General features: G+C 53.2%; 1 protein-coding gene across 1 annotated transcript in view; it reads right to left on the bottom strand.

Moving 5' to 3' along the window:
• The window catches only part of Arhgef10l (Rho guanine nucleotide exchange factor 10 like), a 131,539-nt gene that overhangs the window by 30,690 nt on the left and 82,659 nt on the right, over window positions 1–18,190 (bottom strand). The window contains 4 exon segments of the mRNA XM_040757537.1: window positions 632–718; window positions 6,888–7,009; window positions 16,185–16,285; window positions 17,828–17,955. Coding sequence (XP_040613471.1) covers window positions 632–718; window positions 6,888–7,009; window positions 16,185–16,285; window positions 17,828–17,955 — 438 coding nt within the window.

The raw sequence follows: 18,190 nt of genomic DNA, 5'->3' as shown, positions 1-18,190 counted from the left end.
TTCACCAGGTGCGAGATGATAATTGGGAACGGAGAGTGGGAAAAAATCAACATTTGTACTGCAGTCTGAAGGGTAAGCCACGGTTCTGCTGCACAGATGCCCACAGGTGGGAAGGAGCATGTCCTAGAGGCTGCTCAGGGATGGGGAAGCCAGAACCCTGGACATAGGAGGACACGAACAGCAACACAAGGAGCATGGGGCCTCTCACTTAAAAAATACAGGGCTTTGCTGAGAACCTCAGAAGTAGAGAAGGTGGCTGGAAGCACATAAGGTAAGAGTCCGTGCTGCTGCCTAAGCCCTGGGTGAGGCCAGAGACCCAGGCCTCCGATGATCCAAGCCTCTTCCAGCTGGGCTTCCTGCAACCCAGGCCTCTGCACAGCTTACACTCATCTCTCTCCTAGAGATCTGGTCCCTTGCAAACACCTCACTTTCACTGGGTTCCGTTACTCTGAAAATAAGGCTCTGCCCACTCCCTACCTCCAAACTCCAAGATTCCTGGGAAGCTTTTAATAGATAGGGTTGCTAAACAAGCAGGTGACTGTCTCAGAACCCTTCTCAAGAGCCACCCTCTCTGTCCCCATCCTGAGGATAGACCACCACCCCACCCAGGCTGAGCAAAGGGACTACTTACCCAGAGGTAGCCCTGTGGAAGGGAAGTGCTGACAGCTGAGAAGCCCAACAGGGGACAGTTGACAGGACTGTGGACCAGACCCCCAAGCTGCAGAGACAGAGATAGTAAGGGAAGGTCAATCGATGAGGTGCCAAAATGCCAATATTTGACAGAGTTCTGAGCCTATCTCCCCCCCATGAGAATCCCTGAGGGCGGGGGCCAAGAAAGTGACACATACCACATACATAGTTTCCTATGCTTCATATTTGATCATCACTCTTCTAGAAACTTCTGTCCAGAAAAGGCCTGAATGATGCTCTACATCTGCCCATAGTCTCTGGAACCAGGCAGCTTCTAGATAAGGCTTGTGGATGACCACTAAGCTCTCTGCCCCCATCCAAACAGTTTATTTTGTAGATGGCAAAGACAAACTCCACAGAGGGCCGGGGCCAGCACTAGGCCACAGAGGAAGTGAGTGACAGAGTCCTGCTTGCTCCTGCACCCCCATGGCCTCCCACTGCCTCCAGAGAGCTGTGAGGAGGTGGAAATGAGGGGGCTCGGCATCAGCACCCCTCCACAGAAGGGCTCGCTGGGACGGGGGACTGGGGGCGGTGTTGAGAAGCGTGGGGACTGGGGCTTGACAGCAGGCAGCTATCACTGAGAGCCGCTGGCTACTTCTGCCACCTCCTGCATCTGTTGCTTCCAGCCCTGCCTGGGTGACCTCTCAGAGCCTTGTTTTAGCTGCTGGCCTGGACAGCCTGCCTCTCTGGATAGAACAGCACTGTAAGGGCAGTGGGCCCGCAGGAAAGAGCTGTGTCAAGAAACACAGAGACACGGGGACTTTTCCCAGGCATGTGCTGCCCTCTGCTGGTGAAGAACCTGCCAGCCCTGTTCTGCTGGAACATTCTACCAAGATTCCTAAAGGACATGGGCAAGAAAAGCCAGAAGCTGCCCCAGATACCCTCCTCGGGTAGCAGTTAGCCGGTCTGAAGCGCAGAGAGGGGACACGCAGACTTGAGGTTGCAGGGCATATTCAGGGACAGAGGCGGGACTAGACTCAGACTTTCCATTGCTGATTGGTTGTTCTCCTGTCTCACTGAAGTACTACCCGGAAGCACCAAGCCAGAGACCTCAGCACTAGGGTGTTCCACTTCTTCCCAGCTGGGGATCCAGGGCTCGCACACTGAGCGAGAAGCCTCCAGAACCTCTGCCTCCAGGCTGCCATCCCTGTCCTCTCAGGGAAGAAGGCATCATCGCAGCCAAGGCGATTCCCTCAGGCCCTGATGTCAGCTGATTCCGCTGATTGGCAGAAATAGGTCTAAGATGGTGGTAATAGCTGCATGCTTCCTTAAGGGACCAATGTCCTTAGCTGGGCAGTGGTGGCACACGCCTTCAATCCTGGCACTTGGGAGGCAGAGGCAGGTGATCTCTGTGAGTTCATGGTCAGCCTGGTCTACAGAGTGAGTTCTAGGAGAGCCAGGACTGTTACACAGAGAAACCTTGTCTGGGGGGGGGGGAGGACTAGTGTCTGGACCCAGTCTTGCTCCTGACAGAAAACTGACTTCCAGAAAGCCAGACGCATGAAGAGGCAAGGTAGTGGCTGGTGAAAGGATGCTAACTTTGCATTCAGTCAGCCTGACACCCAGCTGCTCACACATCAGCTTCCTGTGTGTAAGTGGGGACCTGCCACCTCACTGGGATGGACTTGGGGCCTGAAGGGGACAGCTAAACAGCACGGAGCACAGGCCTGGGCACCCAGCAGCCCTGTGGCTTTGAAGCCTACATAGGATTCTCCAACTTCACATGCACCGCAGCCGAGCAAATGCCTAGCCAGCAGTCTTTAGGGTTCCCAATTGCATGCCACAGATACAGTTAGAGTGTGTCCCCCAAAGTCCCATGTGTGGCAGCGTTAGGGTAGTAAGAACTTTAAGGGGTGGACACAGGGAGGTGACTGGACTAAAGATGCATTGCCCTAGGAAGAGATTAATATTCTCATGGGACCCCAGTTCCCCCAAGAGTAGGCTGTTACCAACTGAACCAGCCTGACCCTAAGCCTCACAGGCTTCTAGCCCCACCAAATGAAAGTCTTCACACGTGGTCACCCCCATAATGATGCTGTCGCCCTGAGACCTCACTGGTGAACGGATTGGGGCTGCCTGATCTTTGCACATCCAGCTTCCAAATCTGTGAGCCAAATAAACCTCTTTTCTTCATACGGCATCCAACCTCAAGTGTTTTGTCATAGCCACAGAAAACAACCTGTCAGCAATTCTGGAAAATGGAGCTGGTGTTCATCAGAATAGAGGATGCTGGGCTGCGAAGCTGAGGACCAAGCTGTCTGGCTACAGACGCCTTGGGACCAGGCTATAACCCCAGTTCCACAAGGCATTCGAGTCTCAAAGCATCTCAGAGAGCCCAAGAGATGGCTTAGCACGTAAAGGTGCTTGCTACCAAGTCCAACAGCCTGAGTTCAATTCCCTGGACTCACACAGTGGAAGGATAAAACTGACACCAACATATTGTCCTCGGACCTCCATGTGTGCACCATGGCAAGCCCCCCACAAATAAATACATAAATACATGTCATGTTAAAAATTCAAGACCCTCAGAGTAGACACCCTCCACCTTCCCAAGCCTGTTCCCAAGCAGGCCTTGAGACCGACCTGGATTGTGGCATGTTCTCCCCTGACCTCCTGCTGTCCCTCTAGGGACAGGCCCCCTACTTTGGAACAGAGCCAAGAGCCCAAGGAGATTCCTCAGGCTCTCCAGTGGTCAAGTCTTTGGGGGCTCTTTCTGGGGTAAAAATGTCCTGATATGTTCATTTCTGTTCTTTGAGACCTGAGTACATCGCACATAAGTGTGTTGTGGTGCTCATATGTGCATGTGTGTACATATATGTATAAGGGTCAGCCTGTGTCGTGGTGCACATACATGCATGTGCATGTGTGTACACGTGTGTATAGGGGTCAGCGGTCAACTCTGATCCTCAACCACCTTCTACCTGATTTTTTGAGACAGGGTATTTCACTGTGCCCAGAGTCCCACCCATCTCCACCTCCCCTCCCCACACTGGGATCCCTGCAGGCCAACATTACACACCCATCTTTTTTTACGTGAGTGCTAGGGACCAAATTCATGTTTGCATGGTAAGCATTTACCTCTAGGCCATCTCCCCAGACCCTTAACCATATCACTTAATCCTCACTGTGACCCAGCCAGGAGCCTCAATGGCATCTCCAGTTGATACTAAAGATGAGGCTTTATACTATGAGTTAAACAGCTTTCCAGACTAGGGCACACCAAGGGCAGAGAGACTCCCAGTCAGCCTCCTCTTACACCCCTTCCCCGGCCAGGTCCCCTACCAATCAGAGGTCTGGCACAGCCCAGCATGGGCACAGCTGTCATCTCCAAGAAGAGCATTGCTCCTCGGCCCCCAGAAGTGGTAGAGCCCAGAACACACTTCGGCTATCGCAGGGGCTTCTCTGCCCAGAAAAAAGGCAGGACCAGCAATCCCCTGGCCAAACTCTGGTCTTCCCAGGGAAGAAACAGACTGGCTGCCGGCTCATGTGGCCACCTGAGAGCCCACGTGAGTGGGAAAGGAGCCCGGGCAGCTGCCCACATGCACATCTGTTCCCACGGTAATTGGACAAGGCTGGCTGTCTCCGCACTAATTCATCCTGCTGTCAGTATCAAACTGATGGGACACAGCTGTTTGAGCTATGTAGGAGGCGGGCAAAGCAGAGCTAGAGGAGCCCAGAAAATAGGGCCAGATGGGCCCTGGCAGGTCCCCCAGGATCCCCTTCCTCTGGACCCATTACCCACAGAGGTTCATGCATGGCTCTCAGCTGACATGGGGACTCCTTGGGAATAAGCGAGCATGGGCTAAGCCCACACGTTCTGGAGCCCCAGCAGCTCCGAGTGAGGAGATACACAGGCCCTCCTCATCCTCCCAGGTTCAGGGTGGCAGACAGTTCCCATCAGGTGTCAATTCTTTCAAGGAGACTCTGGGAACAGAAAGCCACTTGGGGACCCCACGATCGGTGTCTGACCTATGAGGACTGACTCAGGTGTGACCTGTGTATCAGGAAACCTTAAGACCCTAGGGTGACAGAAGATTCCAGACCCCACTACAAAGGCCACTCTCCAGGGCTAGCCTTGTGTAAGTAACACAGGACAGACTAACAGTCCCATCTTCATAGACCCTGGCTTCCACATCCACAGGTAACCTTCAGTCCTTTATTACTTCCCTAAAAAGGGCATATACAAGCCATACCCTGAAGGATAATTTTTTAAAGTATTACATGGGAAAACTGGGCAGTGGTGACCTATGCCCTTAATCCCATCACTCGGGAAGCAGGAGGATCTCTAAGTCAGAGGCCAGCCTGGTCCATACAGTGAGTTATAGGATAGCCAGGGCTACACAGAGAAACACTGTCTCAAAAAAAAGTATCACATAGGAGACTGGAGCTATGGCTCAGCAATTAAAAGCACTGGCTGCTCTTGCAGAGGACCTGGGCTTAGTTCCCAGCACCCACATGGTGGCTCACAACCATCTGTAACTTCAGTTCCAGGGGCATCTGATGCCCTCTTCTGGTCCCTATGTGGTACTGCATGCATGTAGTACACATACATGTATGCCAGCCAAAAGCCCATACATACAAAATAAAAATAATGAATAAATCTCAAAAAAATTAAACAGCTGCTAAGTAGTGCATGGATTTATTTTTTATCCTGATCAGAGACCGGGTGAGGCCTCACTCTGCAGCAGAACTGTGCACCTTTCTTACTTCTCCCTGGTTCTAAGCCCTGGACTCCAAGTCCCAGCCTGACTCCACCTCTGGCAGGCCCCTGCACTGAGCCCCAAGCCTTGAATCCAGATGCCACCATTGCCTGACTTGGGTCTGCCAGAGCTCTGAAAGTGAAACACTGCAAGTCTGTCATGGCCTCCTTCACCCGGCAACAGGCCTCACTGCCCATAGCAATAGTCTCAATGTCCCCTCCAGACCTCACATTGAAATTTAGCGGCCACTGTAACAGGTCTAGAAGAAGCACCTAGAAGAGACAACTAATCCAAGCTCTGTCCTGTTTCCTGCCGGCCCCTTTTGATTTGTCTGCTCCACGCTGATCTGACTCCTTAGAATGTGGGTCCCCCGGGCCCTCTGGGGTCTGTGTCCTTCTTGTTTTGTGGCTCTCTGTTTATGCCACATCCTCCAAGGAGCCCTCCCTGCACCCGCTAACTGTGCAGTCCCCATCTCCACGCCTGCCACATCTCTGCCTTATCCTCGTTAATTTCCTTCAGTCCCCTCTGTGCTGAGGCCCTGCCTGCCTTTGCCCACCAGACTGAAGGCTGCCCGAGGTGGGAACCTCGTACGTCCTGGTCACCAATGCACTCCCGGGTCTAGCATACAGAGATGACCTGTGAACGGACAGATGAATAAAGGAATGAACGATGAACTTACATCTTTCAGCTCTTAGAGCCCCAGTCTACAGCCCAGCCCGCACGGCTCCTGCGACTATTTATCTGTGCTGGGTCCCACGCTCGCTCGCCCGTCCCAGAGCTCAGGGTCCTCATCTGCTTGGGAGAGGATAGACAACAGTTGCTCCAGATGGAGGGGTGGGCTCTGCCAGGACATAAGGGACAAATGATGGATGTGGGGCGAGCTTCCTGGTGGTTAATACCATGGAGACTGCAATCAAGTTGAACCAACCCCTTATTGGCTGTCACTTTAGACGACCTGTCTGGGCTTTTATCTCCTGTGAAATTCTGTTCTAACCACTATTACAAGAAGTTCAGCTACACACAAGAAGAGCATAGTGGGCAAGCGAGAGGGAGTGATGGCCACGGAGCATCCCAGAATAAGGGCAGTTCCCACCAAAGCCAGCACTGGCCTGGTGGCATCATTTGGGGCACAGCCCCGAGTCAGGCATCCAACAGATGAGGTTGCTGGTATTCACTATCACAAAATAATGGAATTTTCCACCCCATGACCCATGCTGGTCCTTCATACACACCCTTTCTTTTGGTGGGAACGCTGACTCACAGAACAGCACTAAAAGGCTTGGCCCCCTGGGTCAGGAAGCTTGGCCCCCTGGGTCAGGAAGCTGGACTGAGACCCTGGGTCAGTAAGCTTGGCCCCCTGGGTCAGGAAGCTTGACCCCCTGGGTCAGGAAGCTGGACTGAGACCCTGAGCCTTTCCAGCTACAGCGGACACTACGGAAACTGGTTCTCCCAGGCTAGGCAGAGCCACCACAGCTACCACGTGCCAGGTCCACTCACCTGAAGGCTGAGGGCCCGGGAGGAGAAGGCAGGGACGCAGCAGGCCAGGATGGGGCACCAGAACGGGGCTTTGCTTTTCCTGTCCTCATCGGGACACAGCCATCCTGGCTGGTTCTCCTCCCCTGCAGCGAGAGGAAGGTGGACGATGCCAGTGAGGGTGAGCACCGGCAGGCTGTGACTGGCCCTCGGCCCCAAGAGTCACCAGAGACCCCAGGAGGCCAGGTCCCGTGTGACCTTATTGCCCTGACCAGGCCCCCACCCCACATGCCTGTTAGTCTGAGATGAAGCCCAGTCTATAGAGTAGGCCGTGGACCATGGCAAGGAGCTGGGAAACCCAAGAGCAGAGTCCCAGCCTGACCATACCACGGAGTGACCCGTGAGGACACCCCAAGCCCCTGGGCCTCAATTCCTTTGCCAATAAAAGGGTTTGTGGGCATGGAAGATGGCCGATGGGTAAAGTACTTGCTGGGAACGCACAAGGACCTGAGTTCAGATCCCCAGGACCTGAGTTCAGATCCCCAGCACCTGTGTATAAGTTGGGTGTGACAATGAGTACCTATAACCCCAGTGATAGTGGGCAGACAGACGGACAGACATCTTAGGGGCTCCATGGTCATCCAGTCTAGCCAATAGAGATAGATAGATAGATAGATAGATAGATAGATAGATAGATAGATAGACAGACAGACAGACAGATGAGATCCAAGTTCAGAGACAGACCTTACTTCAAAAGTGACAGAAGCAGACATACAATGTCAACTTTGGGTCTTCACATATGCCTGAGTAAGTGAGTTCATTCATACATACATACACATTCCACATAAAAGAAACAAGGGAGAAATGAAGAAAGGGAGAGAGAGAGCTCACGAGACTAGAAATGTGGCCCCTTTGGTGGAGAGTTTGCCTAGCATGCAAGAGGCCCTGGGCTCCATCCCCAGTGTGGAATGAACCGGGTGTGGTAGGTAGTGCACACTCATTGTCCAGTCCTCAGAAATGGAGGCAGGAGACTCAGACGCTCGAGGTCATTCTCAGCTACAGTGTGAGGTCCAGGCCTGTCTGTGGGGTGCAGTGGGGTTGATAACCATGCCTTCCTTCATGCTGTGTTTTGAAACAAGAAACGAAAAGGCATTTTCAAATAGGGAGCAAGAAGAGGAAGAGGAAGAAGAAGAGTATGTATTCATACACGTGTGTATGTGTCCATACATGCACAGTTGGGTTTGTTTGCATTCTAGAGATGGCAGCTGGGGTATCAGGCAGGCTAGGGCAAATGTTCCACAGCCAAGCGCTTCCTCAGCTATTCATATACATGGTGCACACACACTTAATCAAGAAATGGGCCTTGTTTCCTGAATTTCTGCCTAACTCGAGGCTAATGGAAATGAACTGGGCATGCTGAAGGTCAGCTGGGCTTAACTGTGATGTGTGGGAGGCTAGAGGTTAAATGCAGTTCCCCTTCAGATGTTTTCAACTCAAGATGAGTTCATGAGGCATGATCCATTGTAACTGAAGGAACAGATTAGCTCTGCTCTCCCTTGAGCTTCTCTATTCCTGTATGTGAACCTGTGTGTGAGCCTGTATGTGTGCTTGTGTGAGAGTCTGTATGGGTGCCTGTGGGTGCACCTGCGTGTGTGTCTGTGTGTGAGCCTGTGTGTGCTTGTGTGAGAGTCTGTGTGGGTGCCTGTGTGTGTGCCTGTGTGTGTACCTGCATGTATGTCTGTGTGTGAGCCTGTGTGTGTGCGCCTATGTGTGGGTTAAGGGTTATGCCTATGTGTGCACCTGTGTGTGTGTGAGCCTGTGTGTGTGTGAGCCTGTGTGTGCACCTGTGTGTGTGAGCCTGTGTGTGTGTGAGCCTGTGTGTGCACCTGTGTGTGTGAGCCTGTGTGTGCACCTGTGTGTGCACCTGTGTGTGCCTCTGTGTGTGCCTCTGTGTGTGCCTATGGGTGCACCTGCATGTGTGTTCGTGTGTGAGCCTGTGTGTGTTTGCCTCTGTGTGGGCCAAGGGGTATGCCTGTGTGTGCACCTGAGTGTATGCCTATGTGTGCACCTGTGTGTGTGTGCACCTGTGTGTGCACCTGTGTGTGCGCCTGTGTGTGTGCCTGTGTGTAGGTCTGTGTGCACCTGTGTGTGCCTCTGTATGTGCCTGTGTGTGCCTCTGTGTGTGCAAGCACATGTGCGAACAGGGGTTCTCTATAATGCCAATGACTCATGAGGACCAAAACACGGCCTCCATGTCCTTCCTACACAACCACTCACTTGGTGCCGGCCACACTACAGACCACATGCCAATAACCAAGGGCAGTCTGAACAGAAACTTTCTCTTGGAGCCTCATTTTGCATGGGTGTCTAACGTACCCCATCAATATGACTGCTTTTGTGAAAGAAAGGATCCCAGACCAAAATGAAAGGCTGATTGTGTAAAGAGGAGCCACCCCCAAGAGTGGCCCAGCCCAAAGCCCAGCTGGACCAGAGGGGCTAAGGGAGACACACAGGTGACCTGGCCTTGAGGACCTAGAAGCTTCCTTTAAGACACACAGGTGGGCTGCTTACCCTGGGGGCTCCTATTCCTGCCTGAAGGGCTTAGGATTGACTAATTTCCTAATGGGCCCAGAAGAGGCCCTTCACACTCTGGGTCCTGGGAACTGTCCCACAAAACCTAGCCTTCCACAGAAAAGGGAGAGAGGAAAAGCGTGAGAGACCCACCAGGCAAAGGATGACTTCATCACAAACGGCCACCAAAGCGCCACACCCTTTCTCCTCACTCTGGGGACCTCCGTCCCCTCTATGCTGGGGAAATTGAAATGAGGAAAATAAGCCACAGGGCATGTTACAGAGCATGCCCAGGCCTCCGTGGGAAATGGACGGCCCTACTACCTCTCAGTTAAGGCCCAGCGGTAAATAAGCAGGACACAGTTTGAGACGCTGTCCCAGCCCTCGGGGAACTCGCAACCAAACAGACCTTCTTCTGCCAGGCTGGAGACCTGTGAAGCTCACCCACCAGACAGCCAGACAGGTGGACGCACAGCCCCCACCTCCATACCTCAGCCTAGCTCCTCCCTCCCTACTTTCCCCTGCACAGCCACAGCCCATCGGGCCTTGGAAATTTATTACCATATATATTTTTAATGATCTGACCTTCTCCTTCCAGATGGTACCTTTCTTGTGTGCAACTGGGAGCATTAAAAGAAAATGGAGTTGTGGTTCCCCATCTGCTACTGTCATTGTCCGTGTCACAAAACCAGAGAGGCTGAGAACAAATGAGGAGGCTGTGGCCACCGAATACTGAAGGCCCACTTGGGGTAAGTGACATTCAGGAGAGGCACCAACGGCACAGCCGTGATTCCAACTGATACTAAGCAGATCTCGTTTAGGGACTTGTTTGTCAGCGCTCATGGAGTTCAAGAGCCACTATGACGCAGAGGAGCAGCTCTAGGGCTGAAAACCCGCTGCCCCAAGCCTGGCGACCATCCCCTCTAGTCTGCTAGAAGCACGCTGGGCACAGCCTAACCCAGCCTTCAACTCAATGTGTGACACTGAACCTGTTGCCTCGTCTAGAAAATAGGGGACAGAACTCCAGTTGTTTGGAGTTGTTGGGGAGCCTAGAAAGAACATAAATTAGGTCTAGGATATACCAGGCCCTGGAGAAGTGGTGGCCATTTCTAATCACCATCCTTCCTCTTAACACTATGGTATGTGACTGAGCCACCTCTAGCCTGCTCTATGCTCAGTTCCCAGGGTGCATAGACCACAGCTGTCTTCAAGACCCTATGATATGTCCCCAGTCGTCACAGCCACAGTTGCCAGGCCAGGCATCCTTCCCATAAGCCACCCTACCCTAAGAGATGCTGATGTTTCCAGGGAAGTCAGCTGAAGGCCACAACTTCCCAGCTGGGATATAGAGCCTTGTCCCCCATCCCAAAGAACGGGGTCACCATATCCAGAGACTCTTGAGGGAAGTAGTTCTCAACCTGTGTGGGTCACGACCCTTTTGGGGGAGGTGTGAATGACCCTTTCATGGAGGTCACCTAAGACTGTCAAAAAACACAGATATTTACATTATGATTCATAACAATACCAAATTACAGTTATGAAGTAGCGACAAAAATAGTTTCAAAGTTGGGGGTTACCGCAACATGAGGAACTGTGGTAAAGGGTCATAGCATTAGGAAGGTTGAGAGCCACTGGCTTAGGGTTCCACTCCTGGGGAGGGAGCATCGCAGGGTTAAGGGAGACTAATTTAGGCACAGTCTGCCCCCAGGCCATGCTCAGGAGGAGGTGGACATCGGTGCTTGGTAACTGTGAAGACAGGGATGGAGGACTAGACCAGAGATCAAAGGCAGGGAGGCTTCTAGGTTGCACACAAACCCCTGGACCAAGCCTCTGATGCTCCTCTGAGTATGGGCGTGGGTAGGACCTGCCACACCCAGACCCTCCCTGGAGAGCTGTCAGTGGGAAAGGCTCTCGGGCCTGGGGATAGGAGGGTCAGGGGAGCAGAGCCTTGAGAGGTGGGTGCAGCAGAACCCTGAGAGCCCCAACCTTCTCTTCCTTCTCTAAAGTCTTCCCTGTGCAACCATCTTCCAAGCCTTTATGAGCGGAGGTTAGCAGCCATGATGGGTGGGATAGGACCGTGACCCAGCTCTTCATCCATCTAACTCCCAGATGAAAAGCCGCACCCACACCCCACACACTCACCAGAGACCCATAACCTAAGGCATCTGCATTGAGCCCACTCTCTGATTCCCCCAGAGCTGGAAGCTAAACAGCTTGAAGGACAACCCAGCCTAGAAGCCTTGGAACTATGGACCAAACAGGGCTGTCTGGGTCGAGGTCACATGGTATAAAGAATGTCCCTAATCACTTTCTGAACCTTCCAGGGCACTTGAGGCCCTACATACAATAAGCAAGGGCCCTCAGAGATCTAGACTGCTCATGGGTGGGAACCTGGGGCTCAGGGAGAAGGCTGTCTTTCCCAGAACTAAAGGCTCTCCTGTCCCTCCATCTTTAGAGGATTACCATCCTGGCTCACTGCGCAGAAGAAAATTAAATATGATAAAGAAGTATCACATCTTTAATATGGTCCTGCTCCTTGCACACCTACACACACACACACACACACACACACACACACACACACACACGACACTGAGATGAAAAACAATAAGCAGCAAAATGAAAAGAAGAAACCATTCAAGCCCCAGGAGACCCAGAATCAGATATAATTTCAAATGACTCTCCTATTAAGGCTGCCAAAGTGAAGCTGTGTGGAGATAAGGCGGCCCACGGGATGCTCAGGCACCTGCCTCAGTCAGCGCCAGGCCCAGCCCTGAAGAGTGTCCAGGCTCAAACAAGTCAGTTTCCTAGAAAGCCTAGCCTGGGAGTTCCGGCCTGCGTCCCAGGTACTGGGAAAGCTGATGTGGAAGGGTGGAGAGTTCAAAGCCTGCCTGGGTTACAGAGTAAATTCAGCTCAAGGAGGCCCTGCTCCAAATGGAAGTAAAAGGAGTCCTGAGGGCGGAGCTTGGGCAAAAGCCTCTCTCGCATGTGTGACAGCAGAAGGGAAGGAAGAGGGTAAGGAGGAGGGAAGGAAGGAGGAAATGAAAGGGAAGGAAGGAGGAAATAAAAGGGGAGGAAGGGTGGGGGCAGGGGGCAGGGAGGGAGGAAGGACTCACACTGCGTTTTAGCCCAACATTGAAGTCGTATATAATAGGGAAGGCAGCATGTGCCCGCCTCCAAGGCCCAGTAGGGTCGCCCCTTGGGCCTTCCAAGGCCCAGACTCTCCAAGTTCTCTGTCAGGGTTAGGGCAGCTCTCAAAGCCCCCCCTTCCCGCAGCCTCCCAGTGACGAGGCCTAGACCTAGAACACTGACCAAGCAGACAGCACTGCTGGGACAGCTCCTCCAGAGCCACACACCCCTCCCCACCCCATCCCCCGCCCCTGCCCCTCCAAGGCCCTCTGCACAGCAGAATGGCTGGCTTGGATGGAACCCGACTGTGGCGTCACAGGCTCCCATGCTTCAGAGAAAACCTTGGGAGCACATCCAGAATGCATGCCTCTTCCCGCACACCCTGCAAGCTTCACCCCTGCTCTACAGAACACCATTGCTCCCCCACCCCTACCCCCTCTGACCGCTGTGAGCCACCTGTTGCTGCTGCCTCACACTCGAGTCACACGCCTGGATCACGTGGCCCAGATCTCCCCCACGGCTTCTCCCTGACTCAGCCCTCACCCTCTGTGACAGCCCAGCACTCACTTAACGTCCATCTCTAATTGAAGTTCCTCAAGAGCAGAAAGCCTTCTGAGTTTGGCCAGGGCTCTTTACTCCTAAAATTACCAGAGGATGGCTCAGTGGTAAAGCACCTGCCTTACAATCATAAGGACCCACAAGGATTTCCAGTCCCAGAAGCCACACTTAAAAAAGAAAAACTCTGGGAAATTGGGTGTAATGGTACCGGTCTCTAATCCCAGCACTTGAGAAGCAGGGGTAGGGGGAAATCTCTGTGAGTTCCAGGCCAGCCTGGTCTACATAGGGAGACCCTGGCTAGAAACAAACGAGCTGGGAATGGTTGCCTGTGCTTACAATTGCAGCACTGAAGGATGCAGGGGAAAAGCGCCAGCCAAAGAAACACACTTTGGTCCTAGAATCGGAGCCAGTGAAACAAATGTGCCCTGGCCCTGAAATTCGAGCCAAAAATACATCCATGAAAGAAACACCCTTTGGCCCTGAAAACAGAGCCAAGTCTGTTCCTGACCAACTAAGCAGACAACCAACCAATCCCTGAGCACAAGATCTAGCCAATCTGAGCTCAAGGAACTGAAATCTGACAATCCCCACTCTGGAAATCTCCCTGGAAAAACTCCGCCCATAAGAAGCCCTATATAGACCAGGCAGTAATCTCAGCACTCAGGGGATGGAGACACATGGATCTCTGTGAGTTCAAGGCCAGCCTGGTCTACTGAGTGAGTTCCAGGACAGTCTCCAAAGCTACAGAGAAACCCTGTCTGGAGGGTGGGGAGAACCTATATAAACCCTGCACTATATAAACCCTGTTCAGTTTGCTGCTGTCTTTTTCTACCCTGGCAGAGGTAGCCACTCTTCCCTCCCAATAAATCTCTTGAATGAGGTTTGGGTAAGACCTTCCTTAGCTGGAATGTTCACCAGAGCCAGAGCAGAGCTGAGCGGAGCCCAGCAGAGCAGAGCAGGACTGTAACACCTTAGCTGGGGAAACCTTCCCCTAGCAGAGCAGAGTTGTTACACTGAGGGGAGTCAAACTGTAACAACTTCTCTGGGAAGCCCTGCCCTGCTGGAGCAGAGCGGTTACACTGGGAACCTCTTCCCTGCAGCAGGGCTGTAAGCTGCTCTGCTTACTGTGACCTGTGGTATTCCTTGGCTCCCGGCTGCCAGGATACTTTCCCATACAAGCCGTAATGCTTACAAAGAGAAAGACAGAGATCCCGGGTGGGGCTTGCTGGCCACTCAGCCTAACTCAGTCAGTGAGCCCCAGAAAAAAAAGTGGGGAGCTGGTGACGTGGCTCAGTGACTAAGAGCACTGCCTGCATTTCCAGAGGACCCAGGTTCAGTTCCCAGCACCCACGTGATGGCAGGTATACAAAGGGTGCACAGACATCTCTGTAGACAAACTCTCACACATGTTTTATTTTTAAAAGTGGTGGTGCCTGGGAAACAACATCTTAGGCAGTCCTTTGGTCTCTACGTGAATGTACCCCACACACTCACTCTCTCTCTCTCTCTCTCTCTCTCTCTCTCTCTCTCTCTCTCTCTCTCTCTCTCTCTCTCTCTCTCTCACACACACACACACACACACACACACACTACTATAATGATGCTAGGCGACGGTGGCACACACCTTTAATCCCAGTGGTAAGGAGGCAGAGAGAGGCAGGCAGATCTCTGAGTTCAAGACCAGCCTGGTCTACAAGGTGAGTCCCAGCACAGCCAGGGATACACAGAGAAACCCTGTGTAGGAAAACAAAACAAAACAAAAAATTCTATAAGGAGGCAAATGAATATGGGTTTTCTAATGAATGAAAGCCAGGTGACAAAGGCCTTGACTCCTTATTCAGAATTGTTTTCTAAACCTACTGGGAGGGCTGGAGAGATGGCTCAGTGGTTAAGAGCACCAGCTGCTCTTCCAGAGGACCCAGGTTGGATGCCCAGCACCCGCATGGTGGCTCACAACTACCTGTGACTCCAGTTCCAGGGGATCTGGTGCCTTTTTCTGGACTCTGAGGACCCTGCATGCATGCGGTGCACTGACATGCATGCAGGCAAAACACACACATGTAAAGTAAAGATTCAAAAGCAATATCTATAAAATGCACAGTACAGGTAAAGAAACGGTCCCAGTGGCAGCGGGACTTCTTATCATACGGCACTTCTAACTGTCCAAATTGCCAAGTCACAACACAAGCAGATGATGTCATTACAACCCAGAGTATGTGAGTGTGCTGGGGATAGGGCAGAGGGACAGGGTGGTGGCCCAGGCTCCAGGGGCACAATGTCTGGTGTCTAAATCCTACATCTCCCTTTCCCTGCTGTGTGATTTCACAAAAGTCACTGCACCTCTCTGGGCCTGAGTCCTTAAAAAAAAGTTCTTAACAGACCTACCTCAGAGAGCTTGTGTGGCATTTTGTAGGTATCTGCCACACTGGCAGCATTCCATAAATACTCATTTACTTATCTGTATCAGTGCTAATGGGTGCATACACAGAAACAGTTATAAAGAGGTTTTAGGGTTTTTTTTTTGTCTATTTGAGTTTTTTGAGCCCAGGGTCTTGTATAACCCAAACTGGTCCCGCCTTTGCTCTGTATCTAAGACTGGCCTTGAACCCCAAATCCTCCTGCCTCAGCCTCCCAAGTGCTAGGATTACTGCAAATACCACCATGTTGGGCAATAAGGAGGCCTTTGGCTAAGATCAGCTGAGTCCAACCTGACATGTATTTATCTATTTATTTATTTTCCCATACTGACGGATAACTCAGTGTACCACCAGCGTGGGCAGTGGCTAGTTATCAGTCAGGCAGCCATCACCTCCCTGTACCAAGAAGACTCGGCACTCACTCCCTAGGCATGGCCTCCCTCACTGGCCCCAGGTAGCTGCTGATTCACTCTGTGTCGAGTTCCAGTAACTCAGAGAGGAGGCTCAGAGAGAAAGAGATTGGTTTAAGGTTCAGAACTGGGCTGCAGGCATTCCTGCATGGCCTCGGCTCCTCCCACTGGGAAATGCACCCCCCCTCACTGACCACTCCATCTCCCTCCCTACACCGGCCCTGGGTTGTACTCACTGAGTCCGATCTTCGCCAGGTGTAACCTGTTGACCCAGGAAATCTTGCTCAGGGGGTTCGGTGTGACGAAGACCACCATGAAGCTGATGGGACGACCGGACCTGTGGAGGGCAGGAGGGAGCGGCAGGGTCCCATGAGTGCCTGGTGCCGAGGCCCAGCTCCCCAGGCCTTGGTGCAGGAGAGGCAGGGTCCCATGAGTGCCTGGTGCCGAGGCTCAGCTCCCCAGGCCTTGGAAGCCCTTGGCTCTTTTCCAACCCATGTTCCTGGAGATGGAGAGAGGCCTGTGGCCTGGCAAAGCCTCACCCCCTTGGGGAGACCTCCCTCCACCCTACGTGATGGGCAGGGGGCACCTGGCTAGACAAGCTAAGCCATTCTTGGCAGCCCATTTCCAGACCTCCAACAGCCCTGGCTTTATGCCCACTTAAGGCCCTGGCATCACCACCTGCCAGAAACCCACGGCCGAAGGAAAGGACCTCACACTGTCTGTCTCCAGCACCTAGCACAGGGCAGTCACTCAGGATGGGTTGCAGAGTGGACACACGAGAAGTAAGAAAAAGAGGGAGGAGGGGGAAGGAAGATGAGAGGGAGGAAGGGAGGGAATGATGAACAGGGAGAGGGGATGGAGGGAGAAGATGGGAGGATGGATGGGGGAGGGGAAGGAGGGGTGAGAAGAAGGAAGACAGGGAGAGAGAAGATGGTCCAGGTTGCCTGAGAGCAGCTATGGCCCCTTTAGGGTCCTATGAGCAATCCGGCCCCCCGGGAGGTGGGCAGGGCTGTGCCTCTCACTCTCTGGGTGCTGGGGAGAGCGGAGGCAGCAGGGAAGGGGACAGCCTGGACTGGAGCTCAAGCTGCAGACTCCCACACTCAAACCCGAGGACCCTGCTCTCTCTTCCTGCACCTCTGCACCCGTTCCCATGTCACCATCCCCCACCCAGAAGCCCACACCTGAGCATCGAGCACCTCCCTGCACAGGACCCCGCCTCCTCTCACAAGAAAAGCCCAGGGGTTCTGGGCCTGGCCCTGGCCCTCCGGCCTCCCTTCCTTGTTTGTAAAGTGTGGACACTGAGGGATACCATACATAGGGCCAACTGGACACCTTTCCCCGTTAGTCACTGCCTCGGGACTGCTTCTCCACAGAGACAGGTGAATCCTGTGAGAAGAGGTCCCTAAACTGGGGACACCGGGTCTATGAAGAGGATCTGGGATGCCACAGGCTGAGGTGAGGAAAGAGGGTATGACACAGTGGCCTGACTAGAGACTGAGTGTCTGAGTCTGCCAACAGAGAACCAAGCTGACCCAGGTGTCAGCAAGATGTTCATTCATTCATGAATTCATTCTGAAGCACCTACTGTGTGCCAGGTGCTAGCCATGGCATGGTCCACAGTGGGTGTGTACTCTCTCATCACAGCTGTCCTGACAGGCAGGAGGCCCCAGGCGCTCTCTCTCTCTCTCTCTCTCTCTCTCTCTCTCTCTCTCTCTCTCTCTCTCTCTCTCTCTCTCTCTCTCTCTCTCTCTCTCTCTGTCTCTCTGTCTCTCTGTCTCTCTGTCTCTCTCTCTCCCCGAGCACCTCCCTCCACTCACTGGCAGCACCCCTCCCTCCACTCACTGGCAGCACCCCTCCCTCCCTCCCAGACGCCCCTTACTTGTCAGGCTTCCCGGGCAGCAGCAGCCTGAGGCGGCACTTGTTGGCTGAGTGGATCTCCTCCTCCTTCACTCGCATCAGCCTCTGCAGGGCCAGACACCAGTCTTGGGCCACGGTCATGTTCAGATTCTAGTGTTGGAGAGGGAGGGGGTCACCACAGTCTCCTGGCTCCCCCCCAAACCACACAAGTCCTAACACAGTGACAGCACCTAGGGGCATGGGCTAATTTAGCCACACAGGCGGCAATCCCACCCATACTCGGGACTTCCTGGCCCTGGATAAGAGCCCACCCAGCTGCTGCTTCCTCCAAGAGGGACACCCTCCTGATCATACGCTCTGCAGCCTGGGGCAGAGGTCAGGGAGG

The sequence above is a fragment of the Mesocricetus auratus genome, unplaced genomic scaffold (genome assembly GCF_017639785.1).
Source record: "Mesocricetus auratus isolate SY011 unplaced genomic scaffold, BCM_Maur_2.0 Super-Scaffold_100014, whole genome shotgun sequence".
NCBI classification, from domain to species: Eukaryota; Metazoa; Chordata; class Mammalia; order Rodentia; family Cricetidae; genus Mesocricetus; species Mesocricetus auratus.
The sequence above is the reverse complement of the archived record's forward strand: the minus strand, read 5'-3'. Positions and strand labels throughout refer to the sequence as shown.